Source organism: Sardina pilchardus, chromosome 10, assembly GCF_963854185.1.
Source record: "Sardina pilchardus chromosome 10, fSarPil1.1, whole genome shotgun sequence".
Taxonomy (NCBI): domain Eukaryota; kingdom Metazoa; phylum Chordata; class Actinopteri; order Clupeiformes; family Clupeidae; genus Sardina; species Sardina pilchardus.
Window position 1 is genome coordinate 20,108,317 of NC_085003.1, and position 12,500 is coordinate 20,120,816.

Sequence of the window (12,500 nt, forward strand, 5' to 3'; positions counted from 1 at the left end):
GTACCAAAACTTACCAATGAAGGTAATTTATTAACACCATGAGGTATTAAGACGTGTATTAATGACAGCTAACTTCTGCAACAGCCGCCTATGGAACCAACGAGCTAATTTCTTAGCAGCCAGGCACGCAGTAATGGCGGTTTTGTGTTACTTCCGTGTTTCGCTGGATTAGTGTATATGGCAAGCAGTCGGGTGTGGGATGATTCAGTGATTCCTCAGAGAGAGAGAGAGAGAGAGAGAGAGAGAGAGGGGAAAGAGAGGGGAAAGAGAGAGAAAGAGAGTTCTTCTTCTTGTTATTATTATCTGTACTATTATTATTTTTGTTATTGTTTGTATTATTATTATCTGTATAACTATTGTATTAAATGCTTTGGCAATATTGTAAAATTTTACAGTCATGCCAATAAAGCTATTTGAATTGAATTGAATTGAATTGAGAGAGAGAGAAAGAAAGAGAGAGATAGAGAGAGAGAGAGAGAGAGAGAGAGAGAGAGAGAGAGAGAGAGAGAGAGAGTTTTTGGTTTGTGCTGGAGGCCTGTGTGTTGTTGGCGCAGCTGAAATGGATCCTCTGGGTCAGCTCGGTGTTTGTCCGGCCCCTTGGCTATCGATTCACCTGACTGGCCAAGCGTGAAAAATCAGGTCGGCTCTGCCTTATGATTGGTTGATCCGTGTGTCAATGACTTTGCTGGAGCGAGTAATGTGTCTGACAGGGGGTTTGTTTATGGACTTGTTCCGGGTCACGGTCAAAGCACAGTTTAGCACACACACAGGACCAGCCTTTCTTCACGCCTCAGCTCAGCTGAGCGTGTGTGTGTGTGTGTGTGTGTGTGTATTTGTGTCTGTGTCTGTGTCTGTGTGTGTGTGTGTGCTTTGACAGTTCATGTAATTTCTGAATGGAGTGTAGTTCTTCAGCGTCAGATTTGTGTGTGTGTGTGTGCACGTGTGTGTGTGTGTCTGAAGTGAACTGAGTGATCAGTTCAGATGAGTGCTGATTAAGTGAGACACTTGTAAGACACCAGAGACACAGGAGGCTTGTGTGTGAGAAAGCGACTTTAATGGGACGTGTTGTGTTGTTCTTGTGCTTTTCAGAAACACAACCATGACACTGGAACGCGGATCTCTCCCCCCGGCCTACCAGGCTGCCCCAAAGCACAACCTTCCCAAAGGAAATCCCCGAAGAAGAAGAGAACGAGAGAACAAACAACGATAACAACAACAACAACAACATCAACATCAACAACAACAATGACAACGCTGCCCACCTCTCTTGCCATCAGCGGCAGACTCCTCTCCCTTCTCCTTCAGCTGATTTCTCGGCTACTTCCAACTAAATCTACCAACTGGGACAACACCGACAGCTAAACAAACAAACAAACAAACACACAAAGACTCTAAACTAATTGGTCAAGCATTTCTTCAGGGTGAAAAAAAAAATTCTCTCAGCATGTATAATGTACAGAGGAAAAAAAAAGTTAAAAAAAAAAATCAAGAAAAAACAATTTTCAGAAGAAAGAAATACCCAGAAAACAAACACACACACACATGCTATCTCTATCATATGAGTTGTTATGGGCCCTTTTGGCCCCAGTTAACCCTCAGCAGAGCTGCTTCACTGTAAGTACCATTAACACAGCACTTTTCTAAAGTAGATCTGAGAGCCCTTATTCTCTAGACTGACTCTGGGTGGCCAGTTATCAAATGATGTCCAGATATCAGTACTTAGCCCACTGCTGCGTTTAAATGATGTACAGTCTAGCCAAGCTATACAGGCTCATTCTTAGCCATTTGACATTGTCATATATGTATATAATGATCTTTAAAAGCATACGTTCACCCCCTTCCCCTTCCTATCTCTCTGATTTGTCCCAAATACAATTAGCACACCATTTAATCCAAGCTATCTAGAACAAGCGCAGACATGTTGATGTAGATAAGTCCGACTTGAGGAAGTAGTTTTAGATCAGGCTTCTCCTCCCCAATGACCCTTGCTGTGTGGACCACCTCCGTCAGAGGGGTGGAGTGGGTTGGAGTGGGGTGGAGTGGGGTGGGGTGGAGTGTGGTTCCCTCCCTGTGCTAGCGCTAGGGGGATCAGTGGGCTGCTGGTGGCATGCTAATCTGCTGATAATTAAGACACGTCAGAGGATGCCAACTAGTGAAGATGTGAGACGCCAGGGCCAAACCCAGGGCACGGCCTCCTGTGGAGCGGACGGAGGGTGGACCTGATGGTCACTCACTCTCCCTCCCCCTCCCCCTCCCCCACGCCCTAAACTCCACCTGATTAATGACTGGTGTCACGTTTGATAAATGTTTTGTTTTGTTTTTCTGGGCTGGGGTGTGGACTCTTAAGAGGAATTTCTGTAGACCGGGGATGAGTGTGGATGAATTCCATCACATTTTTTTGGCAGCTCTTGTGTACAGTCCAGTGCAGTATACAGTCTTCCTCTCTCTCTCTTTTTCTCTTCCTCCCTTTCTATCTCTCCCTCTCATACTCCCCCCCCCCCCCAACCCCTTAAGGCAGAGTCCTCTCGGTCGGTCCTTGTAGTTATTCGTGTTATGGGCTAGTCTGGTGCTGCTGCTGCTGCTGCGGCGGCGGCTGCTCTGGTCCAGGCTGGGTGGAGGTGGAGGTGGAGGGGGGACTGCTGCTGAGGTGGAGGTGTGTGGGCGGAGGCGTGGGCGGAGGCGTGGGCGGAGGCGGTCAGAGGATGCGTGGGGCGCCGGCCCCCTCCTCCACCAGCCGCTGGCTCAGCTCCCACAGGCTCAGGGCGGACGCGTCGCTCTCGGCCTCGGCCGACGGGTGGCAGCGGAAGCAGTTGTTGAAGTACATGCCCCCCAGGCCCTCCAGCTCGGGCGCCACGGCGCAGTACATGGTGCAGGCCGCGCCCTGTTGCTGCGGAAACACAAACACAAAACACAAACAAACAGGACACAAGCGGCATTAGTGAGTGACCTGTGAGGCTGTGGACCTTAACGGAACAACACGGAGGAGCAGAGTGGACTCCTTTAGGGAACACCTGCTGAAGGAACCGTGCCTAGAACCTTCCAGAACATCTCTGCTGGAGACAGACTGATCCTGAGACCTCCATCAGCCCTGCAGAGAGCTGACGTGAGTGAGGGGTGGGTGGAGGACATACTGGGCGTGGGGGGACACCTCCATGCTACTCCAGTACACATCAGACACTTAACGCAGAGGGAGCACATCCTGGAGCTGGTGTGTTGGGGGGGGTGTGTGTGTGTGTGTGTGTGTGTGTGTTTGTTGGTGTGTGAATGTTTGTGCGTGCTTGTGTGTGTGTATATAGACTATTTATACCTCCACAACCCTGTTCAAGACTCATCAGAAAACCTGCATGCTGTCTGTAGATATGTAGGCAAATGTTTGTCCAGAGGAAAAAAAGGAAAAGAAGACGCAGAGGAGAGGTAGAGAAACACAAGCTCCAGATGATTAAAAATGTGTGCTTTTCTTTTTTCCTCTTTCATTGTTTTTGTAAATTGCAGCAGCATTGTGTAATTAATCTGGGTTTCTGGGATTAGACTTGGACTAATACAACATGGCCCAAACTATAAACAGCCACATTTGTTTTATCCTGATTTCTCTCCCCGTCTACAACCCAAACGCTTTTGTTTAATCACGGGAGATTTGGCCAAAACAGCGCGGTGTGGGTAGTGTTTGTGAGTTCGTTTGGTGAGTGGTGTGTGTTTCCAGTCGACACACAGACACACACACACACAAACACGCGTGTGTGTGTGTGCGTGCTTGTGTGTATTTGGCTCCCTGGCTGAGGGCGGCACATAAAGAACGGAGGGGGCCGGCTGCCAAAATGCTGTCCCTTCATCTCACGTCAAAGGGATTTACACACGTCAGTGAGTCAATGGAGGCTGCCTGTCAACGCCAGAAAGGAGCGCTCTGGTCTCACACACACACACACACGCACACACACACACACACACACACACAAACCCACAGAGTTGCGTATACCCACACACACACACATTCACAAATACACACACACACACACACAGTGATTAGCCAGCACCATAAGCCACATATGGTAAGCTTATATTTATCTTGGCAAAAGCCCCACCGGGTTATTTACCAGTAATTTCCTGGTGAAATGGCGTTTTGATTTGATGATTTGACGCCTGCTGGCCCAATCATAGGACTGGTGGGGGGTGACGTCTCACCTTTAACAAGCACGTAATGACTTCAGAGATCGCAGCTTAATCTGTTGGCTGGCCAACTGTCTAAAGCAGATCTCCTAACACACCTCTGCCCGTGTTGTGCATTCCTTCCTTCCTTCTTTCTCTTTCTCTCTCTCTCTCTCTCTCTCACACACACACACACACTCACACACAGACCCTCTCCACTGCACCAACGCCCTATCTTCCTATAGCTAAGGAGGACAGTAAGGGATGCGTTAGCTGACCGCTGTAAAAACAGGGCAGTGTGATACAGTCGTCCCCCTCGCGCTCTCTCCCACTCTCCTCTTAGGAGATGAGACGCTCGCTGATGTAGGACAGCTAACAAACCGCTTCACACACAGCTGTTGTCACACAATCAAAGAAACACACACACACACACACACACACAGTAGGCACTCAGTCCTGACCATCAGTAGTGTGACTCTGTAATTGGCTTGTATACAGAGTTACTGAGAGGAGCCAAACAGGCTTTTTTGGAGAGAGTGTGCCTGGGCAGGAGAGGAGAAGAGAGGGAGAGGAGAGGAGAGCAGGAGAGGGGGAGGAGAGGAGAAGAGAGGGAGAGGAGAGGAGAGCAGGAGAGGGGGAGGAGAGGAGAGAAGGAGAGGAGAGAGGGAGAGGGGGAGGAGAGGAGAGATGTCATAGAGAATTATGGCATGTGGCGCACTCAGACGCTCAAAGGCTCATCTTTCATGTCCCCGCCGCTCGGCACAGAAAGCCGCTCAGACGACTTCACAAGGAGAGTTGCGGGGTGAAGCGGAGTTCTGTAGGAAGAGGCGTGAAAACAGGCCGGCTCTTTATCTTCAGTCGCCGCCACGCAGGCCCACAGAGCCAGAGCACGCGCAAAACAGAGGCCTGCCAAACCTACCCACCGGCGGAGGAGGAGGAGGAGGAGGAGGGGGAGGAAGGGGGGGGGCCTGGCACGCTCTTAGAGGGTCAGTTCCGACGCAGGCCTTTCTGAAGCGGGTGGGGGGAGCTGTTGGTGGAGGGTGGAACAGGCTACAAAGCGTCCGCCTCATTTGAGCTGCCGAGAAAACAGCTGCAGCACAAGCTGGCCCGCGCCTCGGACGAACACACACACACTCACACACACACTCACACACACACACACACTGAAAACGCAACCAGCAGGCATAAAGCCAAGACCATCGCTACCATCGCAAGTTTTTTTTCACTGAACACATTTCTCTCACTCGCACTCCTCTCCATCTACCTGGAAGTGGAGTCCATGTTTGTAAGGCAGGCAGGCGGGGTGGGTAGGCAGGTGCTATTTTGAAACGCACACTTGCTCCCAGACTCAATAAACATGACATCAAAAGGGCCGGCGCTCCAGGAGTGCACTATTGCTAGTGCCATTGCTACTGCGCTGATAAGTTAATACACATTAGCCCGGGCATCACTCAGTCACTCCTATTCACACAAGCGGTGGCACAGCGCGCCTCTATGGAGGAGACCTCTAGTGCTGGTGCAGCAGCTGCATTGTGGGGTACAAAGGGGCAGATCTGCACTCAGAGGCTATTCACCCGGGGCGGTCATTCCACCATGGAGCCCCAGTCCACCCCTCCCCACCCCATCCCCTCCCCAGACTGCCTATGCTATTTCAGGCTATGCTTACCAGAGCAGAAGACATGAAGGAATGAAAGGTTTACTGTTTACTGTTAAAGCGGGTCTGGGCCACCAATGGCCCACGGATGGTGGGAGTAGAAAGCATGGAGAAGGAGAATGCTGAATGCTGCGCTGGGCCTGCTCAGCAGTGCTGAAGGGTCTTCTTGGCTTTTACTAACAACGTGCAGAGACCAAGCAGGAAGCTGTAATGCCTCTTGGGTTAAGTGGCAGGGAGAGCAGCGTGACTTCACTCCCTCATTAACCCCATCAGAGCCAGAAGAGGGAGTTCAGAAAAGACTTGTGTCCCTTTTACCTGCCATCATTAGTCTCTAGTCTCCTCTCTCATGAACAGAGAGTCTCCGTGTCCAAACAGCCCTCATTACTACAACTGGACAGAGTGGCCTATTCCTCTTCCTCTTCCTCTTCCTCATCTCCTGACACCCTCCACTCGCCTATATGAGTCCAGTGCTATGTGTGATTCTTCATTCCAGAGGAACACACCTGGGTGTAGATATGAGCCAGTGTAATGATAGATCCCTATCACACATACAGTACATACACACACACACACACATAGACACACACACAATCATCTCTTCTCCTCTCTACCTTCTACGTTCTTTAAATCCCCTCCCCCATGATTAGGATGCACTGACAGCGGTAGTGTAGCAGCTTGTATGTGTGTGTGTATGTGTGTGTGTGTGTGTGTGTGTGTGTGTGTGTGCACGCCACTGACTGGACACACCCCCTCCATCGTGGCATGAAGTGAGCGGCTAGGCTAATGCAGCTGCTAGGGCTGCAGTGACAGGGTGGGGTGGAGGGAGGCTGGAGATTATCCACGCGCTAATGGAGGTGCGCTGTCATTTCAGCTCTGAGGTGCCACTGCCACCGCTACCACCACTGAGATTCGGCCAAATGCCGTCCCCCCTCTCCACCCTCTCGAGACATCCCCCCACCCTCTCCACCACCCAGCTCTCTTTTCTTATAAGCCCGTTTGGCGCGAAAAAAGCTCCGCTAGTCTTCCACAAGCAGCAGATTTGGCGGCTCAGAGAGAGATGCTCTTAAGCCGCGGCGTAGCGGGCGGCTGGTGGGGGATGCGTGAGCAGGCGGCGTCTGAATAGACTGGCCCCCGGCTTTGCCTGTTGGCTTACACCACTTTATTAGTGTAATCGCCGCCGGCCGCCAGACACAGACGGCGGACGCAAGATGAGCTGGCCAATCCTCTTCTCATCACCGCCACAAACACAACGACGACGGCCACTCATCCAGCGCCTCAAACAGCTCATCGTCAACTCCTCACACACACACACACACACACACACGCACACAAGAAACATGTACACACACAAAACACGTACTTACACACACACACACACACACACACACACACACACAAGAAACATGTACAGACACAGATATACACGCAAAACACACACACACACACAAGAAACATGTATACACATGTACAAACATGTGTACACACACCCTGAATTGTGAGATGACTTTATTAAGCTCTGCGAGCCACTCCCGTCCAGTTTAACTGATCCCAGTGCAGTGCGGTGGGTCTAGGGGGGCTGTGCTGAAGCGACTCCCAGAGAGCGCTCCTCCTGTCCTATTGCTGTTTAGCTCCAGCCTCGGCCACTTGACCCCTATGCCCCCTCTAGCGCGATAAGCTCGGCGAGATAAGGCATTAACATGCTGAGCTGACTGCCACCGCCATCCATCACCCGCCTGTCCCGGCCCAGCATGCCTTGCTCTGGAGGCACGGAGGGGGTGGGGTGGGGGGGGGGGGCTGGGGTGGGGTGGGGTGGGGTGGAGGGGGCGCAGGCTTCCTATGCGCCAGTGTTCTTTGTACAAATCTGTAAAAAGTCATGACGACAAATATGTGTAGACGGTTTTATTCTTTACTGTGTGTGTGGTAACAAAAAATACTTAAAAGCTAATGTCTGTGGAGATGTTGGGGTTTTGTGTATAATTATTATTACTCTGGTTGTCGTTTTTTTAAAAAAACATTGCCAACCAAATGTTTTTTTGTACAGCTTGTGGAGGTTGCTATGTGTCATGTGAAGAACCACTGTGTGAGGTCCTGGCACATACAGTACGAGCCACTGATTCCTATGGGTAGGGGAGGAGAGGGAGTGCAAGTCACGCGCAACTGCAGCGCTGTTGCAGCTTTCTTTTAGAGGATCGTTACCAGTCCTGTTTTATTTCATTGAGTTATGTTTACTTTGCTCGAAATACAAATATATAGGCAATTCTACAGCAATACCAATAATGTGAAAAGCCAAAGGATCACCGGATGAACCCATACACACCCACACACACACACACCTCAGTGGTACACACACACACACACACACACAAACACAAACACAAACACACACCTTCCTAAAACTGAAGATTAGAGCAAAACCTAGAGCAGACTAGTGCAATGATCTCCTCTAGGCCCAGATGTGAAGCTTTAAGAAACATCTGCAATAATAACTCTCAGACCTGAATGGCCTGCTGATAAATTCATGTCTTCCTATTTCTGTGTGCCATTAAGATAAACAAAGATGAGACCTCAAAAATCAAAAATGATTCTGATTTGCAATAAACACAAACAAAAAAGTTGGCAATTTTCTTTTTTGCTTGTAAAGGTATGGGGGGTACTACGACGTATTGGAGTCCAATTTATGAACAGAGTGTACAGCACTTGTGTTTGACTTCTAGAACTTTCTCTGTCAACTGTGTTCTCTAGGTTTATTGTTTGTGAAGAACCTTAGGCCAACATGACACGCTCCTTAATAGACAGAGTTTAGGAAGCCAATGAGGGGGTTCCATACGTATATTAAGGGTCTGGTGGAGTCAGCTGCTCAAGGGGATCATGGGAGAGTTTCACCCAGAGGGGGCCATGTGTCAGTTGGCCAAAGGTCTGGTGCTTGGAATGAACAGAGTAATGTCATTCACCAGCAAATACTCCTCCCCTGGGTCCTAGTGTTCTGTACTTCTTGCTGTTGCTTTTACTAGTGGGGTTGATTAAATGTTACCATGGTGATTTTAAACGTATCCCAAACTCATCCTGTGCTCATAGTGTAGTTGACGTGCAGTAGCTCAGTGGCGTTACGCTATACTTTAGCCCTCGGGGACAAGTCCTGTTATATTGGATCTAACGGTTATCTCTTCGATTTTTCTGTAGAGTGTGTGTTCTGTCCATTCTGTCCATATGCATGCGATGAGTTCTCACACATCTGTATGACCCGATGACCCCTCCCCTCCTCCCCTCCCCACCTCTGATCCCTCCAGATGTAAATATCACTAGAGCTGTTCGAGTCTGTAAACCGCCCATTTTCTGTACATACCCTTGTAAATATCAAACAGCTATGCATGCTGATATTCTAGCAAATTCTTTCAGGTACTTTTATAATCCCAGTCTCATATGGCATGTACTTAAAAAATCGACAAAAACAACAACAAAAATATGAAAAGATGTGATTTTGGAAAAAAAAGGGGGGGAAACGAACATAGACTTGTGAATCTGAAGTGAAACAGAGAAGGGTTTGTTGAAGAAAAAGTGGAAAAAAAACAACACACACAAGCCATCCTGCAGTTCCTTATTTGGTTGTGGCTGTGCTGCTGTGTGACCTGGTTTCTTTTGGCCCACCGTGCTCAAACACACACACACACACACACAGTCTCCACCATGCTCAGCACTCTTACTCATGTCACTGATGACCTGTCCCAACGTCACTGGTAGCGGTTAGGGTTGAGGCAAAACCGCTCAAACACACACACACACGCGCACACACACACACACACACACACACACACACACACACACACACACACACACAGTCTCTCACAGACTTCTCAGACAGCATGAGAGAGTGACAGACCAGAGAGCAGGAGAGGAGGGGGAGGCAATAGTACGGAAGGAAATCACAGGGACGTTTAGCTGTGTTGCTAGCGGTCAGGTTCTGGTCAAAAGTAACATCCTGTGGAGCAGGTTATGGCAATGATCTGTATCAGTCGCACGGCAGATTAAGGTAAAGGTATTCTATCCACCTCTACGGCTGAAAACAATAGCGGCAATATATTGTGCAATTACTCCCCGCCTGCCAAATCAAACCTCTGAGTGAAGAGAGGCAGAGTGTAATTTTATTTTCTACAAAGCACTTACCACTATTATTTACACATGAGCACTCAAGTTAATTTGCCAGTGTTTATTATTATGGGATAGGGCACCTAAAGCCTGAACAACAGCCATAGGATGGCAATTGTCCAACTCACATTGTGAAAGAATAAATACATGACAGTCTGATTGGCCTCAGCCCCTATGCATTGCAATGTAGATATTTATGAAAAGAAGTGGAATGCGCAAGAGGTTGGACTTTAAGGTGGAGAAGACTGTTGTTATTGTTTTTTTTTTTTTGTTTTTTTTTTTAAAGGAATGTTTATTTTCAATCCATGATGATCATAATAGTTGGAAGTGTCTGATTTTTAATCTGTGCTAAAGATATTTTAAATTTAATAAATAATCATTGTAACAAGACAACATCTGTCTGATGTAATTTGTTTTCTGTCATTATCCAACAAAAGTGTATCCATGTCCCTATTCTCACAAGTTGAGAACAGTTTTGTACACTGTATCAATATAATGCTGAGTCATAGACATGATCTCTTGTACAAATCTGGGAGTATGCCAGCAAGACCTCTCTAGTATAAAAGCAGCACAACGAAATACACATCCTCATCCTCATAGGCACCTAACCCCTCACTGCTCCCCGAGCGCCGCTGGTTGGGCAGGCAGCTCACTGCTCTGGGTTGTGTGATTCACCTCACTGTGTGTTCACTGTGTGCTGTGTGTTCACTAATTCGGTTAAATTGGGTTAAATGCAGAGAACTGAATTTCCCTCACGGGATCAAAAAAGTATATATTCTATTCTATTCTATTCTATTCATCCTCAGCCAAACCACTGCACAGCCCCACTGCACAACCAGCTTTTTACTGAGCAGCAGAACTCCAGTGCCACTAATGTATGTAGATACAGTATGTGTGGAGGCACAGGGCCCATCTGTGTGTCCCGGGCAGGTCGGCTGGGGGTCTCGGTGACCTTTATCTCCGTCCCTCCCGAGCCGTGCGGCCACATAGCTCTGTTCCGGAGAGTTCTGTGGAGGTCGGTGCGGTCATTCGTGCAGCCCACACTGGGGTACATCTGGTGGGGAAGAGTTAAGCCCTTGGCCTCTCCAGAACACGAAGAGGAGGGTCCAGGAGGATCTCTCGGAGGAGAGCTGTCCCCCCCAAACCACAGCCAGCTTTACACTCCTCCCCTCTCTCTCTCCTCCACTCCCCCTCTACCTCTCTCTCCCTCCCTCTCTCTATCTCTCGCTCCCTGGGTTTGTGTACCTTAGCGGTCAGCGGCGGCCGGGCCTTTGCGAGCTGACAGCCCATCTGAGCGTGCGTGGGCCAGCTGGGCGCGCTGACCCGGCCGGCAGACAAACGGGCCCCGCTCGGCCATTCTCCCTGCCCAGTCAACCAGCTGCACACGGGATTTGGCCCACAAAGAGCCCCCTCTCCTCTCTTCTCCTCCTCTCTTCTCCTCTCCTCTCCTCTCTTCTCTTCTCCTCCTCCTCTCCTCTCCTCTCCTCCGTGCCTCTACAGGGGCTGGGCCCTGGCCCACGGGGACGGGCGGCAGAAGCACACGCACGCTGGGGGGGACCCGCACTCCCTGGCCTCTCATGAGGGTGCACGAGGGCCCCGCTTGACCACTGGTCAAACGCAAAGCCCAAAGCCCAGAGCCCAGCCCTCCTGTGAGCACAGAGTGGGGGGGTGGGGGGGTGAGGGGGGGCACACTGAACAAACAGCAGCACTGCACATGCATCCAGACAAGAACATGGGGGGGCGGGGGGGGGGGGGGGGGGGGGTCTTCAGGGCCAGCAAATCTGCACACACAAAGACTAAAGAGAGGGGGAGAGGGAGAGAGCGTGTGAGAGAGTGAGAGATAAAGGAGAGAGTGCACGTGGAGGGTACACTTGGTCCATCTGAAGGCCCTGTGGAATGGGGACGCATCTCATTGATGGCCAAACAGAATGTAGAGCACAGGCCCACTGCAGTGGTGTGGTGGTACAGTATGTAGATGCCCAACAGCATGTAGCTTGTCTAATCTGCCTTTGGCTTCACCTCTCTGCCCACACTGATGGCCCAAGAGCATGTAGCTTGGTCCCTCGAGCACAGGCCCACTGCAGTGCTGTGTAGTGGTGGTGTGTAGTGGCCACATAGCATGTAGCTTGGTCCCTAGAGCACAGGCCCACTGCAGTGCTGTGTACTAGTGGGCCACACAGGGCCATATCTGCGCTGCCTCACTAGACTGTGCTGTCCACACCACTCATCTAATCTGCCTTTGGCTTCACTAATAAATGCGGCCGCGCTGTCAGCTGGGCATGCCTGACAGCGGAAGAGTGTAGTTTTTACACTGGGAGTATGGAGGAGGCTATAGCCTTGCTGCATGACCTGCAGCGTGTTAGAGAGATGGAACTGTTCAGTGACATAGGGCTCTTTAAATACACGTAATACTTCCCTCGATCATCACTGACAAGTGCAGATTTTTTTCCACGATTACATTCACATAGCAACTGTGGCGGCAACATTACGGCAACATGACTAGGTCGGCAGCAGGAAAAGTTCCGGTAGTAGATATACGGACATATGCATTCAGACAACA

The 12,500-nt window shown here is 49.8% G+C and overlaps 2 protein-coding genes across 4 annotated transcripts in view; one reads left to right on the forward strand and one right to left on the reverse strand.

Moving 5' to 3' along the window:
* The window catches only part of LOC134093702 (transcription factor Maf-like), an 85,651-nt gene extending 83,633 nt beyond the window's left edge, over nucleotides 1-2,018 (forward strand). For all 3 annotated transcript variants that reach the window (XR_009940377.1, XR_009940376.1, XM_062546902.1), the window contains one exon: nucleotides 1,090-2,018. The gene's annotated coding sequence lies outside the window, so the exon portion shown is untranslated. The remainder of the gene's footprint in view (nucleotides 1-1,089) is intronic.
* Nucleotides 2,019-2,497: 479 nt separating this feature from the next.
* wwox (WW domain containing oxidoreductase) overlaps nucleotides 2,498-12,500 on the reverse strand; it is a 211,589-nt gene continuing 201,586 nt past the window's right edge. The window contains exon 9 of the mRNA XM_062546899.1: nucleotides 2,498-2,887. Coding sequence (XP_062402883.1) covers nucleotides 2,696-2,887 — 192 coding nt within the window. The 3' untranslated portion in view covers nucleotides 2,498-2,695. The remainder of the gene's footprint in view (nucleotides 2,888-12,500) is intronic.